The following is a 17,049-nucleotide window of genomic DNA, read 5'->3' on the forward strand; positions in this document are numbered from 1 at the left end:
ATATAATAATTTAATGAAAAAGCTATAATCGTGCGCAATATTTATTGAAGTAAGTGTTTTTAAAAGTACTTGCTTACTAAAATTATAGAGAAAACAAAAATAGAAACTTATAAAATGAGCTGAAATTGGTTTCCCATATGCCGTTCATTTGGTCAGGATGCCCTGGCAATGATGGACCTCGCCCCCAAAATAAAAAGAACCGTGTGCATTTTAATTTATATACATTAAGCATAATTAATTTATGGGCATGCCATATGAGGAAATCTAAAGTCGGTGTCTTTCAGATTGTCGGAGATCCATTTGTCGGCTTCAGCTGTCATCTCATCATCAAAGTAGTCACGCCAGTTGCCCGTTTTACCTGAAAATATTTTTCGTTTAATTTTTTTTTTATAATAGTAATTGTTTTTTCTGAGGAGAAAAAGGCGTTCTCTCAAAGATTGAGATTACAATTGAACAGCTTGTGCATCTTAGTAGAAATATAGTTTATCTGTTTTGCTGAGGCGAGCCGAAAATGCACACAGTTTATTTAATCGGTCAAACAGTGTCGAAGTATAGTAAACTTTTAACTTATATATTAACATCAATTGTACACAATAAATGTCCTTTTTTGTTTATAATAATAATATCAATATATATATATATATATATATATATATATATATATATATATATATATATATATATATAATATCTATGATATTCCATAAAAACAAATCGGTAATCCATAAAATGGATATACTAAAAGGAATAGTTTTGCAACATTCGTTACCTATTTTTCTCGCTGGAAAAATAGGTAACGAATGCTGAAACGCGTTACGCGCTTCTCCGCGTGATGGAAAGTGGGGGGGTACTCCCTGGTTTCCTGGAGGCTGAGTGCGCCCAGGTCCACCGGGTTTACTCACTAAAAAACAGCGGTACCCTCTCTGTCTTTCGGCGGGCGCCACGGGATCTCTTACGCATGGTACCGTGACGGCACATTAGTTACCTGCTAAAACTTACCATTTCTAATAAAATTCGCTTTTCCCGGTATCTGTAGACCAAGCTCGCGAATCTCGTCACAGTTGATGGATTTATTAATTTTAAAGTTATCATAGCTAAGGTGGTCGCATAGTTGGTCAATTTGCTGTTCCGTGAAATTTTTACCCAAAAATTTGCTGACTCGATTGATTACATTGCGCAGATCCTGAAAAAATAAAAATGAAATAAATATTGATCAAATTAATCAAAAATAAAAAAAAATCAGTACAGTACAGTAACAGCCTGTAAATTCCCACTGCTGGGCTAAAGGCCTCCTCTCCTTTTGAGGAAAAGGTTTGGAACATATTCCACCACGCTGTTCCAATGCGGGTTGGTGGAAGGTGGCATGTGGCAGAATTTCTATGAAATTTGTCACATGCAGGTTTCCTTACGATGTTTTCTTTCACCGCTGAGCACGAGATGAATTATAAAGACAAATTAAGCACATGAATCAGCGATGCTTGCCGCTGCATGAGATGCACGCGTTCTAACCACTGGGCCATCTCAACTCAAAAAAATTCGATTCATAAAAATCTTTACTACACGTGTTTCTTAGTAAACCTTTTCTTTATTTTCTAAGTCTCATAAGCCATGTCAAATGTATCACTTGATTATGGTACTGAAAAAATTGACTAGGAATTTGACCCTTGATATGACTTTTATAATACCTTCGATAATTCTTCATAAAATAAGAATATCATATTGGGGTGATGCCTTTTTTCCCAGCACTCCTTGAGATGTTGAAAATATGGGGTAAAATAATCTGAAAAGAGTAATTAAAATTAGAACCGATCCTAAGAGCGCACAAATATTTAACAAACTGACATCGGCATTACATTTACAAGCACTTTTGAATCGTAATTTAACAAATATATTAAGTGAAGCCACCACCGGTTCGAATAGTAAATTCTTTCGAGAAGAACGGACAAGAAATTCAGTGGTTACTCTTTTTCAATATTTAAGAATACAGTCATGATAGATAAATATAATTATATATCATGTATGTAATATATCCTGATTGGAAGTCAACAAGTATTACTTCCACGCATTTTTATCTTGTTTTAAATAGTGGAGTACATATTTCCCAAGTAAATATAGGATATTTTATTAACATTAGTCTCGATAATATAGTTATTAAACTCACGTGAATCATTAATGAAGAATTTCCAGTAAGTTTTGAAGTCACCGATGTAGCCTCTTATACTCATTGTCGAATTTAGATGGAAATAGGAGACAGCGACATCTCGCGGGTCGCGGGCTACGTAGATCACTTTGGCGGTGTCCAGTAACGACGGTGGTAGGAGGGAGAGCGGTAGGTGTGTTTTGACAAAACGTGGCAAAGTTGAGGCCGCAAGCTGCTCTGTTACCGGTTGGCTAATATACTCGAGGCATTTTAATTTACGCTCAGTATCGCAGTATTTGTCGCGGATTTGCTTTATCATTTTTGGGAAGAAGTTAATTGAGCATCTGGAATTATAATAAACTCTAAGTTCAGTATCACCTGCTATTAAAATCATGATATCTATCAATACATACATATAATGATATTAAAACATATCTGAACAGTAGTATGTGTATTTGACAATTTCTTAGGTAATTTTTGTTCCTTTTTAAAACTTTCTACACACATCGAGACACTTATATATACCGAATCATATTATATATACATATTATATATGCATATTATGTATACCGAATCATCGCGTTGTTACTAAATTTATCTCTATATTTTACATGCATTATTTTTTTCTTTATTTGTAAAAAAAGAAAAAAAGTTATTAAAAAACGTAGCTTACATTAAATAAATGAATTAATTTCTATAATAGTATAGTGTTTGGAAAAAATAATCGATAATTACTTACTCTAAATATGGGAATCTCTCAATGAGTGGTATTGTTTTAGCCTTTTCATAATCCAAGTCATTCGCCACCATCCACACGAGCTCCTGCGTCCATGTTGTTCCTGGATATGATTATTACTGTTAAAACAAACTCAAGATTTATAAAATACTAGCTGTGTAGTAGTGATCCTATGTTAGGCATAAAAGTAGCCTATGTTCATCCTTGGAGTTCAAGTTTGCTTCATAATAAATTTCATAAAATTTCGTTGATTGATTTTATAAACATTTACAATATTAGTATAAATTTAGTAAAGGTTAAATTACATTATTTTTTATAATATTTTAAAATTATATATTGTTGTAAAATAATTTATTCGTTTTCTTTGGTACATCACATAAATCATATATTTTTATTTGTATTATAATTTTCAAACCTGATCGTGGATAGCTGATTACGAAAACGTCGGTAGGACGTATGTCCATGCTATATATATTAAATGCTTCCTTTCTGAATCCGTGTTGTAAGAAGTAGCCTTTTGGTCCGACACGAACGAAGCCAGGGTATACACCTGAAATTTTAAGCATTATTTTATTTAACAACTGATCGAAAGGTTTTAGTCAGAGATCGCCACGTAGGCATAAATAAGAAAGCAGCGTAAAATAATATTAAAAAATAAAACAAATAATATAAAAAATACCTTCCATAATACCTATCTACATATATAAATATAGATTTCGTTGAATATTCAGAAGTAAGATTTTCACTTAATAGTCCTGCAAGAATTCGACCCCGTATAAACCACGATCAAATTCATATTAATATTTTGTGCAAAATATCAACAACAACAACAACAACAGCCTGTAAATTCCCACTGCTGGGCTAAAGGCCTCCTCTCGCTTTGAGGAGAAGGTTTGGAACATATTCCACCACGCTGTTCCAATGCGGGTTGGTGGAATACACATGTGGCAGAATTTCTATGAAATTTGTCACATGCAGGTTTCCTCACGATGTTTTCCTTCACCGCTGAGCACGAGATGAATTATAAAGACAAATTAAGCACATGAATCAACGGTGCTTGCCTGGGTTTGAACCCGCAATCATCGGTTAAGATGCACGCGTACTAACCACTGGGCCATCTCGACTCGCAAAATATCATGTTACGAATAATTAATTTGCACATAGTGCGTAACATTTTAATATGGTGAAAAGCGATGTTATCTATGTCAACCTACATACATATATTATTGTTAGCAGTTTAATTCATAATTTCGATTGTAAAATTAATGTATCTACTCTTGTTTGTTCTTGATAAACAAGCATTCATATCAAGCATTAGAATTAAATTAATTTCAGTTTTTCTATTATCAATAGTTAGGTTATTATAAGTTTCATTATTTTAATTATTTAATTTAACAATTAAAGTACCAGCATATGGAAAAAACATAAAATTATGACGACGATAGAACAAAATTTTGGGAACTCGCGACGTGAGCTGGTAGAAATACAAAAAAGGGATTAAGGTCTTTAATTAATTCGTTCGTCGTTAGGTATTAAACGTTTCTAGAAGTCTTTGTCCTTCGGGTTTTTTGTGACTTATCTAAGATATTTGACTGTGTGCAACATGACATATTGGTCCGAAATTGTCACCATTAGCGACAGTGCATTTAATCTTCTATTACCTATTAGACCAATCCGATTCAGAGGCTTTAAATGAGGATTATAATTCTAGTTTGATTGAAAGGGTCTTCCCTTGTATCGGAATGTATCGGAGCCCCAGTAAGTAAGAGGATCCCTCAAGGATCAATTATTGGTCCATTTCTCTTCGACATTTATATAAATAACTTTTGCTGATGATACTTCTTTAGTTTTTGAAAAAAAAAAATCTATATGTGACGATATAACGATGGTTTTCTTGTTAACATCGTTCTATTTTTATACCAATAATATTTAATTGACTACTCCAAACGAGAAATGTGTTAAAACGAATGCTATTTTACATAACACGTTGTAGTGATGTTGAAATAGATGTTGAAGCAATTACAGAATTCCTTGGTACATTTTTAAATGCATGTCAAGTATTCTCGACATGAATTTAAAACCAAACCCACAATTTAAAGCCATAAGCTCATAAAGGTATTAACGATTGTTTAATTTATATTTATATTTTATAAATATTTGAGTGCATATAATTGTTTACACATACTTAAACATTAATAGTTCTTCTAAAGATTAGCCAACCTACGTTTAAAACAATGTTTTCGATTAATTCAATTACATTTACAATGTACCTACGTATCTTAATGACGCAAGCGAATTACCGTTTTTAAAAAAAAAACATTTACGCTAATAAAAGTTATGTAAGAAGTCATAAATGAGACAATTAGATTAGGCAATTTACATATTATATTTATCACGCAATTTAACGTTGACTTTTATCCATTCCCCAACAAGACGTTTTTGCTTAGCTGATGATGTTTATGAGAAAACAGAAAGTAAAGTACTTTATATGTAGTTAACGGTCAAACTCGTGCTAGGGATACTGTCCAAAAATGAATCACTTATTATATTAGAGTATAATAACTATCAGCAATTCAATAATCTTATATTTAAAAATTAAAATCCATGACTCTTTTTAATTTCTACGTGTAATATATGTATTTATAAAGGGTAACACGACGTATATCCGTTAGGAGGTGATAGGGGTGACTATTTCTAATAATTTTAACCCCCATATGCATAATCCAAAAGTGAACCATTTTTGAGTTATGAAGTTTTTTAGTTTTTACCAAATTTGTCAAAAATGCAACTTCAAAAATTTATTTAAAAAAAGTATCAATTAAAATCTAACTTTTCTTTTGTTTTATAAAAACGATTAAACACTGGATATTCTTCAATATTTAAACAATAATTATCGGTCCAAATTTAAAAATCGAGACGGAAAACGAATTTATTTCAATATTTTTTGATTTTTTTTTCCTCAAAAATGCCTTGAAAACTAAAAAAATCATTATGAAATTTAGCCTGCAGATTATTTTAAAAACATAACCGTTTTATTAGCTTTTCAAAAATGTATAAAAAGAAGGAAATTATTTCAAATCAATCGAAATAAAATCACCAGAAAGGACGCTAGCGGACATTAGTATTCGAAAATGAACGAATTCATACCAAAAGTCGCTCTTTAAAATTGTCACAAAATTAACTAAAAATAAAAACCAATGAAAAAATTTAGAAACAGAAACAGTATCGAAATAGAAACAGAAACAATACTTAAGTTATAAAAATACATTTTGTAATATAGCCTTAATAAAGTATTAGTAACTCTCTGTGCACCTGTGTAGGGCGGCCACACTTGAGCATAATCACCACGTCCGAAATCAGTCAGGCCGACGTGATCATCTTCATGTCTACTTCGGTTAGTGTTTAAAACATAAACACAAAATGTGAAATGAACAAATAACAAAAAAAAAAAATAAAATATTGTGTATAAAAAACAAATAATAATCATTTACCTGTAAAATATTTTATAAGCATTTCTGTTTCATCGGGTTCCACGTCTCGAATCTCCAGAGGATAATTATTGTCTTGTTTATTTTCCATGTTTATTTCGCGTAAAATAATTCAATTGAATGTATAATATATGTAATGGTATGCGTGAACGCGCGCACAGTTCACAAACTTGAGCTCCACTGTCGACTTTTATAGGCGAATAAGCGATAATTGTGTTATAATTCATACTTATCTTAAATTAAGTCATAAGTACACTTTCATTAAAATTCGCATTACGATCATTCGAATTTTTTCGTAAATATGTATAAAAAAACGCCACGTAAGCAAACAATGAAGGTTAAACTCATTCATTTCGACGAATAGCGATTTTTAGATAGATTTTATCTTTCTGACTAATAACAGCCGTCGTAGTGGTCTTGCTGATAATATGACACCGGGAGAAAAGTATCTCTGTACACTTGGAACTGGGGCCTAGACGGCAGCATGCGCGAGCGATCCCGTAATCCCTCCTAGAAGAGATGGACTGGATGTTTTTTATTAGATCTTCCCATGAGCTCGGGTCCACCGGGTATTCCGGGTGTTGGGGCGCATCAGGTGTTAAAAAAGTTCAATTACCCATAGAGGGGCCTAATAACCCAAGCTCTAAAGTTCAAGCCTAGGATCGATGAAGTTTATTGAATACATTTAAATCAACGAATCTCATCTTTAAGAAATAAATCAGGTAAAATATAACTACGTACACATTCTATGGAGCTATATTAGAGCCTTGTAAAGTTAATTTCCTGCTTAGAAGGGATTTGTTTAGTAATAGACAACACTTTAACTAGAGTTCTTCTAGACATTTTCAATCCTTAAAATTATTATTCACGAATTGTTAGACACACTGACCACGCCTCATGAAAATCATTTTTAAAATTGGAGCTCCCACGAAAATATGGTTTAAGCTTTTTATGGAATAATGTTACCATTTTTTGTAATTCGTTCTCGAAGTAATTTCAACCGGATTTGCAGTTTTTTAATATTTAGGTAAATATTATTAAGAGATTTCAATTCGTCAAACCTATTTCAGCTAATCATTTAATGGTAAAAACATCGATATTGCCATAAATGACGAATTAAAAAAATAATAATGAACATTCATTTTAATATTAGCTTAATCATTATTTTAATATACAAAATATAATGTATTCATTATAAAATATACATTTTCCATCAGGTATATTTGGCTAAATATAAATTTGTATATGGACTAAAACCATTGTTTCGGCATTCTATTAATAACATTGTTTGTGTCGTTGCCATTGAATATAAAATATAAAAATAAATTATCTTAAAGTTCGAAAGCACCAAGATCGAAGAATCGATCAATCGATAGGTGGAGAGCATTTAAAGTGCCAAATGAGGGAATCTAAAGTCGGTGTCTTTCAGATTGTCGGAGATCCATTTGTCGGCTTCAGCTGTCATCTCGTCATCAAAGTAGTCACGCCATCCGCCTGCTTTACCTGAAAATATTTTTTAGGAATAGTTGAATATTTTAATTTTAAACAATAATAATTGCTTTCACTTCTATAGCCTTCAGATAGTCTAGGAGGAAATATTGTCTTAATCGCGAATCTTAGGCGTTTGTAAATGTTTGGACTTTCGGCTGAGAATCGCACTTTTCAGATATAACAAAAACATCAGGTTTGCAGTAAGTATTCTACTTAGTGTTAATTGGTGTTATGTAGTTAATAAATAAGCTGTACGAGATATAACGTACGCATATGTGATACAATATCTTTAAAGTCTTACCATTCCTAATGAAAGTCGCTTGTCCCGGTATTAAGATACCGAGTTCACGCATCACGTCATAGTTGACAGATTTGTTCACTTTGAAGTTCTCAATGCTGAGATGGTCACACAGTTCGTCGATTTGCTTTTCCGTAAACTGTTTACCAAAAAATTTGCTCACTCGCTCAATAGCCGCGCGTAGATCCTGTCAATGAAAAGTAAATTTAAATACTTATTCATCTAATTAATAATAATCTGTGCCTGCTTAGCATAAATAAAAGCTTAAATTAAAAAAAACTGATTAATTAATCACGAGAATCAGGAATAACCTTTATCGATATGGGCACTTGTTACACTTAGTAAGGATTCGTTTAACATCGGACATCAATTGAACTTAAGTGCTGGTTTATTAAGTTCTTGAAATTATTACACAAGAATTATAACATTAATAGGCCTTCTCAAATAAGGAAATTACTTTTAATGTCTGAAGATTTCGCCAAAAAAGGGTAGTAAGTAAAACTAAAGGCAAGTTCTCCGATCCAAGATATACCGGGATTAAACAGAAGGTGACTTTTATTTATTTCCCTTAAATTTCAGTACCAGAACATTAAATTCTGCAGTGATTCTAAGTGCAAGTACTTATAAAATCAATTAGGCATTTTGAACAATTAAACGAGTCTTATAATACCTTCGAAAGTTCTTCATAAAATAAGAACAGCATGTTGGGATGATGTCTTTTCGCCCAGGACTCCTTGAGATGCTCGAAATATGGGGTCCAATGATCTGGAAAATGTCATCAAAACTAGTTTAGACCCTTTTTGTCTGAAGAATAGTAACTCATAATGCTCCAAATTAATTAAGAAATTACTTATATTCGCTTCACAAGATACTTAATAATTATATTACAATACCTATATACATATATATATTATGTATTAGATGTTTTGTAGACGATCACCGTAATTTTATTTTTAATTTAACTCATTGTATACGTTTTAAATATATTGGAAAGACCAGTAGACGTGATGATATAAATCATAAACTTACGTAAATCTTTAATGAAGAATTGCCAGTAAGTTTTGAAATCACCGATGTAACCTTGTGTCCTCATTGACTTGTTTAGGTGGAAGAAGGAGACGGCGACATCTCGCGGGTCGCGGGCTACGTAGATCACTTTGGCGGTGTCGAGCAACGTCGGTGGTAGGAGGGAGAGTGGTAAGTGTGTTTTTACAAAACGTGGCGAAGGTGAGACCGCTAGCTGTTCCGTCGCCGGTTGGCTAACGTACTCTAAGAGTTTCAATTTATGCTCGCTGTCGCTGTTCTCGTCGTGGAATCGCTTTTTCATTATTGGATGGACGTATACTGAGAATCTGGAATTATATTAAATTCTAAGTTAATTATTTTCAACTTTGTATTCAGAGGGTTGCATATTTTAGACTAGCGACCCCGGCTTCTCATGTGTTCAATAGAATATATTTATATTCAAAGTCCAAAAATTTAAATAATTGTATTTAATTAACATGACGTTGTATTTTTTAAATGTTAAAAAAGAGTAACTACTGAGTTTCTTGCCGGTTCTTCTCGATAGAATCGACTTTCCGAACCGGTGGTAGCTCCACTTAATTGTAAAATGACGATTCAAAAGTGCTAATAAAAGCCTACTTGAATAAAGTTCATTTTGATTTTGATTTTTTGATTTTGATTTTTTGATAAAAAATCAAATTCAGGGACATATTTATTTTAAAAGCACGATGTATTTAAAATAATACATAAGGATTAATGCTGTATTGATCAAAATCGCTTCGTAAATACGCCATTACGTCTGGGTCTAAAAGTAAAGTATAATAAAAATTTTTACAAAAAGAAAAACCGACTTCAAACAAAACACTATTTTAAAACAAATGAATATGCACGAAAAAGTAATAAAAATAATTGCGTATTCAACATATTTTTTAGAGTCTTCCTAAGTTAAATGAAATAAAAATTTTAGACTACTTAAAAGTCGATTAACGATTATATCATGTAGTTATAGTTATTGGTATATTTGGAGCCGGTGTCAGCCACGGTGCCCTTGCCCCAACAATCAAAAGAAAGAAGCGATACGAGCCCCTTGATTGATCCAGTATATTATTGTGTAAAAGGTAATTTGTAAAAAACATATTTGTCAAAGTATTCTCGTATTGTTTTTTGATAGATATACTGTAGGGTTTTATTGGCTGACACCGACTCCAAATATAACAATAATTATAACTACATGATATAATCGTTAATCGACTTTTAAGTAGTCTAAAATTTTTATTTCATTTAACTTAGGAAGACTCTAAAAAATATGTTGAATACGCAATTATTTTTATTACTTTTTCGTGCATATTCATTTGTTTTAAAATAGTGTTTTGTTTGAAGTCGATTTTTCTTTTTGTAAAAATTTTTATTTATTTTTTGATTTTAAGTGAAGCTGATGTTGACTAACTAATTTTTTTTAATATGGATAGATTAAGCGTTCCGTTTATATGAGTCAGAAACTACTTCGAGGACAATTTCAAAGGAAACTTGCGAATAAAGCAAAAATAGACTTTCGAAAATGCGGATTTAATACGTCACGCGGCGTAAACTACAAGGATCCCTCGAAAGAGCTGTAATCGAACTCAGCAAAAAAGCTTTGAAAAAGACCAACTATATTTTGTACATCATATGACATCACATCACATACACAAAATTTGATTAAAGATAGTAAGAAATTCTGCCCCATAATCACACCCTAACTGTGAGCCGTATAGGAGTTCCATCACTACATAGTATAAAACAAAGTCGCTTTCTCTGTCCCTATATCTTTAAATGTACGCAACGGATTTTGATGCGGTTTTTTTTAAAAGATAGTATGATTCAAGGGGAAGGTTTGTATATATAATACATGAACAATATAGTAAAGAAACACTGATAATTTTAGAAGTTTGCGATGTGATGTCGTAAATAAACAAATTCTGTAGTATATTTAGTATCAGTATTGCACCCGTGAGAAGTCGGGGCGGGTCGCTAGTTGATTATAATATTCGATTATGACAATTACATGAACATAACCACGTTCCGGAAGGTGTTTCAAATATCCAAGTAACCCATAAATAAAAGATTCGACCGAGTATTGCTAACGTGCTCCTCAGAATTGTTCCGTTCCCTTCCGTTCCGTTACTTTGTCATGGATCCTGTGCTCAGAACTTTACCAAACTTTCACCAAATTATCCTTGAAGTATATATTTTATAATAAAAAAAGAATTATCAAAATTGGTTAACGTAATTTTCAGTTATTCACCTATTTGTCGCGCATATACATAATGATAATTTAAGACTTATGTCGTTTTCATATGGATACCATCATCGGAAAAAAATAAAAAAAATGGGACCCCACGGGAAGCACTACCTTTCAAACAAAAAAAAAAATTATCAAAATCGGTCCACCCAGTAAAAAGTTATTAGGTAACAAACATAAAAAAAAAATATACAGACGAATTGATAACCTCCTCCTTCCTTTTGGAAGTCGGTTGAAAATGGTTATTGTGGGTTATCTATAAGAGTATTTTTGTAAACTTTTTAAGTGTATAAAAAATTATGTTCATTTTCTTTGATCTATCTCATAGGGTTCAGTCAGCGTATGCACTGTTAGCGCAAAAAAAAAGGTTTATTTATGTCAACAAAGTAGAGACCTCTAAAATTATAAGCGATTCTCTACTATTGACTTCCAGGCAGGATATATTATTTACATAATATATAATTGTATTTAACTAGCATGACAAGTACTTTTAAATGTTGAAAAAGAGTAACGGCTGAATTTCTTGTCAGATCTTCTCGGTACAATCTACTTTCCGAACCAGTAGTAGCTTCACTTAATATAGTTGTTAAATGACGATTTAAAAGTGCTTGTAAAAGACTACTTGAATGAAGTATATTTTGATTTGATTTGATATAGGTATCTAATTAAATCTATCTATCTCATAAAAAACCGCGTCAAATCTGTGGTGTAATTTTAAAGATCTAAGCATCAATTCGGACAGAAAGACAGCAGGAAGCGATTTTGTTTTATACTATGTTGTAATTTACTTTTTTTAAATGTTTTTTTTTCTTTTAAAAACCCCTTTAGGGATATTAAGACACTTTAAGGAATATTATATTCACTGAATTGTAGCATTTATGTTTTGATATTTATATTTTTAAATGCGGACGCGAAAAAAAAGGATTTGAAGAAATCTATACGAAAATTTAACTTACTCTAAGAACGGGTATCTTTCAGTGAGTGGTATTTCATTAGACTTTTCATAATCTAAGTCATTCGCCACCATCCACACGAGCTCTTGCGTCCATGTCGTTCCTGGATTGAATTAATACTGTTAAACAAACTCAAGACTTTTATAAAATATTTTCTTTTAAAAGTTTGTTCATCCTTTATACCATAATTAATATATTTTTTTTAGTATTCTCTCTTAGACGTGGCATAAATCATATATTTTTTATTTGCATTATAAAATTCAAACCTGATCGTGGATAGCTGATTACGAAAACGTCTGTAGGACGTATGTCCATGCTGTATATATTAAATGCTTCCTTTCTGAATGCATGTGGTAAGAAGTAGCCTTTTGGTCCGACACGAACGAAGCCAGTGTGTTCACCTGTAATTTTAAACATATTAAACTGCGTTAGGCGATTGCTTTTAATGTTATTGCTCTTGTTTATTTGTTCGTATCAGTATGATACTGACAGTAATTATAAAATTGTAATAAAAGGCTGCGTTAGTAATTATTTATGTTCCTATTTGAATATGAGCTGCTTGAGCATAATTTATTTCAAAAAACCAGTCAATCGACTTTAACGATTAAATACAATGTAACTAGTAAGGTAATACAATGAAACAACGCAGTAAACTGTATTTCAATGTTGTTGATTCATGCAGAAATGATCAAAATGAAATAAAATGAATCAAACGTGCAAAATTTCAAGGCTCGAGAAACTGTAGTGCAACACAATAAATCAATTTATTGTGTTGGTTATAATACACTTTTGAGGAAGTGTTTTAGATTGTTTAATTAAACATAATGTGGAAGTTACTATTTCATTACATTTTTTTCCGAAACACGTTTGGGAAAATAACCGTAAATATGACCTTGTTCTCAAGACTACTCATATTTATGATAGTACAGTGAGCTGTTACTGCTTCTGAATGACTTGTATTCGATTATTTATACTACGCCTAATAGACAAATGTTTTTTGGTTGTTAGCGTAGAGATTAAATACATTTTCGAATGCATACCGGCAATATTTTATTAATTTATTACAAACTTTGTGTACCTACAAAAATTCAGCACATTATATAAATAATTGTAATATGTTTTTTTGTTATCTATTCATTGTATGTTTTTAATCTGTTCACAATTACGAATTACAAAATTCGTTATCCGCGACTGGTGAAAATTCTAAATCGAGCAGATAGTGTGAACTACAATTTATCTTTAAAGAGCGGAAAGTTTTTGGAGACTTGATTTTTATTATACAATCTACCTAATTATCTAATAAAACATTTCGCTTTTTTGTTTTAGTTATTTCAAAAATCTTTATTTATTAACATTTCTAAAATATAGTAAGAAATAAAAGGACTTAAGATTTTTCTAATTTTATTTATATTCACCGAACGTATCTATGAAGCGCATCTATACAATATTTAACATTATTTACTAAAACTGCCGATAAGCGCTGCTTTTTCCAGCATTGTACTGGTTTATTTAATTGTATACCTTAGCGCTCGGTACGCAGAAGGTTCCAACCTGAGACTTCGAGCATCAGCCGAGTAAGCGTAAGACTTTATCTGTCAAGATGATGTCAACTGCTCGTTTTTTTTTTACAATTAATAATATAATGTAATCGAAGTTCAGGAAGGCGTTAGTACTAGTAAATAAATACATTTAAATAATACCAATATTAGTTAAACATGTTCGCGTTGCCGACTACGTTCGTATGGCAGTTTACGTGTTTGTTATTGTGTCACTTTGATTAGATAAGCGTTTAGTATATTGACACCAAAATAAATCTGAGTTTGATATAACATCAGAATAAATTTCACTTTGGTATGACTACCTAATTGTATAAAAATGTATTAATTGAGATAATTAATTTATAAATCTTAATGATATTATCATTTATTAACATAAGAATTAATAACATAATCTTAATGTAATATAATATATATCATAATAATTTCTTGAGTATTCCTGAACGTTGGGGCAATGAACTCTTAACAAAACCATTGTTCACAAGTTCTGCTAACTTGTTTTGTTAACTCTCCGTTGAGCTTCGTCAAAGGGCTATTTGGTTGTAGATTAAGTGATAAGTTGCTATAATAAGCCATAATCTTACCAACTAATATGTATAAATAATAACTTAAAATCTATGTTAAGTAAAATAAATAAAATGTTTATTACTTTAATTAATAACGAGTAATTGAAAACGTTATTTTTGAATATTTAAAAGTATCATTTGATGTTAGCGAAGTGACTGATTCAACGCTTTGAATTTAAATGAAACGTAGCGTTACTATTTCAATATTATGTATTGGGTTAACTAAAGACAGTCACCATTTCCAAATTCCACGCGAACTATGTCACATTATTGTTATAAAATAAATAAACATATAGGTTATTTAATACAGGATTTAATACAAATTAATAATTTTATTACAATTACGATTTATATTTATTCAATTGATCACATTTAAATTTCTAAGCCACAAAGAGAATTCCGCAGAATATTTTGTAGTTAATATATTACTTTAGTTATTTTCTTACGCAAAAACATGTATGACATGACAATGTTGTACAAAATAAATTATTTTCTTATTAGCTGTATTTATATACTGTACATAGAAGCTACACCGCAATAAACAAGCAACAGTTAAAAACATTTACCCGTAAAATATTTCATAAGCATTTCTGCTACATCGGGTTCCACGTCTCGAATTTCCAGGGGATAATTATTATTGTGTTTATTTTCCATGTTTATTTCACTTCTTTAAATAATTAAATCGTGTTTATGGTATGCGTGAACGCGCACACAGTTCACAGACTCGCGCTCGACTGTCGACTTTTAAAGTCGGACGGGCGATAAGTGTGTCACAACTCACAATCATCTTAATTAAAACCAAAATAGTAATACTATCACTTTCTGCGTTGAAGTATAACTTACAATCAATAGAATTTGTTAGTAAATAAAAACAACGCCTGCAAATACGCAATGAAGGTTACACGATTTTTTGCATTAGTTATTCCATGATTTTCTCGAATTTAATCTTAGTTATTTAAACTATATAATTTCATGATTGTTATTGTTTATTAACTAAAGCCATAATTGTTTTGCTATTAATAATACACAATATATGATTTTTGTAATATGTCCAATCGATGTTCTTAAATAACTTATTAAAAAAATAACAGTGTTCAATATTAGAAAGAGCTACTGACTACTACAAATTAAAAATATATATCCATGAAACGTTTCCTGGGTTGAAGTGAACTGTGTACCTAGCTTAGTTTAAAGATCTACTCAATACAACTTTAATTTTTGGAGAAATTCGTGGGGAAACACACAAACATACATTTAAGAAATTAAGGAAACGTGCTTAGAAACCTAAATTGGTCATCACACTCAAATATAATTAAAATCTAACAATGTTACATACATACATGTCGATCTGATAAACTAATTTTTTTAGAAGTTTAGAAGAATATTAAATTAATTTATATAAATATCTACGAATGATATAAAAAAATATTTCAGATTTCAAAACCCAAACAGTTAAAATAGAACTAGGCATTATTACTTAACTATATTTCAATTAGCCTTGTAGAGTAAATTACTTAGATTAATTTCCTGTTAGGACCGATTTCTTTAACAACGGACAACAAATGAACTACAATAGGTAAGTAGTCGTTTCCAATACTTGTTTATTTAATATGAGAAACCTTTAAGATCAGGGTAATAAAACAATTCAAATGTGTAATTATTTTTCTACATTATTACTAAGTACATAATATTCGTTTTATTATCACTATTAAGTTATTATCTTGTTAATTTGTAATTACACTATATATTAATTATTTATTATTACCGAGTGTTGTCAAATTGAACAGATGATTATTATCTAAGACAATGATAATTATATTTATTTATGATTTATTCTAACCATAAAAGGAGAAAAGCCAAATAAACAATTGACAGCAAATTAACAGCCGAGCGCTCGATTAATCTACGAGTATAATATCCACTATGGATTATACAAAAAATGACGTTTTGAAAGTCGGCGAAATCGTTATTGGAATTTTGGAAGTATAATTAGTAAAGTGTAACTGTGTTGTATTATAAATAAAGATATAGGTATAAATCATGAGTTATTAGCAAATCGCACGAAATACGTCAATCTAAGGTTTGCTTATTTTTATTCGTACTTCCATTGAAATAGGTTGTATATACAGACAATATTAGTTTTTACTAGGTGATTGTCACCGTCTAATCGTAAAGTAAAGTAACAGTCTGTAAATTACTCACTGCTGGGCTAAGGTCTCCTCTTCCATTAAGGAGAGGATTTGGAACATATTCGATAAAATTAGACACATGCAGGTTTCCTTACGATGTTTTCCTTCACTGCCGAGCACGAGATGAATTATAAACACAAATTAAGCACATATAAAAGCACAATAAACACAAAATATATATATATAGTGGTGCTTGCCTGGGCTTGAACCCGAAATCATCGGTTAAGATACACGCGTTCTAACCACTGGGCCATCTCAGCTCATTGGTGATTGTCACCGTCTTATCGTGTCTAGTATTTATAATTTAGCTCTTTATTGGTTGTGGCAGAAATAATAGTACCAAACA

The 17,049-nt window shown here is 31.1% G+C and overlaps 2 protein-coding genes across 2 annotated transcripts; both read right to left on the reverse strand.

Annotated features, from left to right (window-relative positions):
- Positions 1 to 205: 205 nt before the first annotated feature.
- Positions 206 to 6,569, reverse strand: LOC124533654 (luciferin sulfotransferase-like). Its single transcript, XM_047109066.1, has 7 exons — positions 6,368 to 6,569; positions 3,292 to 3,426; positions 2,880 to 2,979; positions 2,162 to 2,484; positions 1,686 to 1,780; positions 1,000 to 1,183; positions 206 to 358 (listed from the first exon to the last, which is right to left on the reverse strand). The coding sequence occupies exons 1-7, from the start codon at positions 6,453 to 6,455 to the stop codon at positions 240 to 242; spliced, it is 1,044 nt and encodes a 347-aa protein (XP_046965022.1). The 5' UTR covers positions 6,456 to 6,569; the 3' UTR covers positions 206 to 239.
- Positions 6,570 to 7,556: 987 nt separating this feature from the next.
- Positions 7,557 to 15,287, reverse strand: LOC124533826 (sulfotransferase 1B1-like). Its single transcript, XM_047109359.1, has 7 exons — positions 15,081 to 15,287; positions 12,659 to 12,793; positions 12,396 to 12,495; positions 9,183 to 9,505; positions 8,824 to 8,918; positions 8,157 to 8,340; positions 7,557 to 7,867 (listed from the first exon to the last, which is right to left on the reverse strand). Exons 1-7 carry the CDS (start codon positions 15,166 to 15,168, stop codon positions 7,752 to 7,754), a joined length of 1,041 nt encoding a protein of 346 aa, XP_046965315.1. The 5' UTR covers positions 15,169 to 15,287; the 3' UTR covers positions 7,557 to 7,751.
- Between the last annotated feature and the right edge of the window lie 1,762 nt (positions 15,288 to 17,049).

Source organism: Vanessa cardui, chromosome 11, assembly GCF_905220365.1.
Source record: "Vanessa cardui chromosome 11, ilVanCard2.1, whole genome shotgun sequence".
Classification (NCBI taxonomy): domain Eukaryota; kingdom Metazoa; phylum Arthropoda; class Insecta; order Lepidoptera; family Nymphalidae; genus Vanessa; species Vanessa cardui.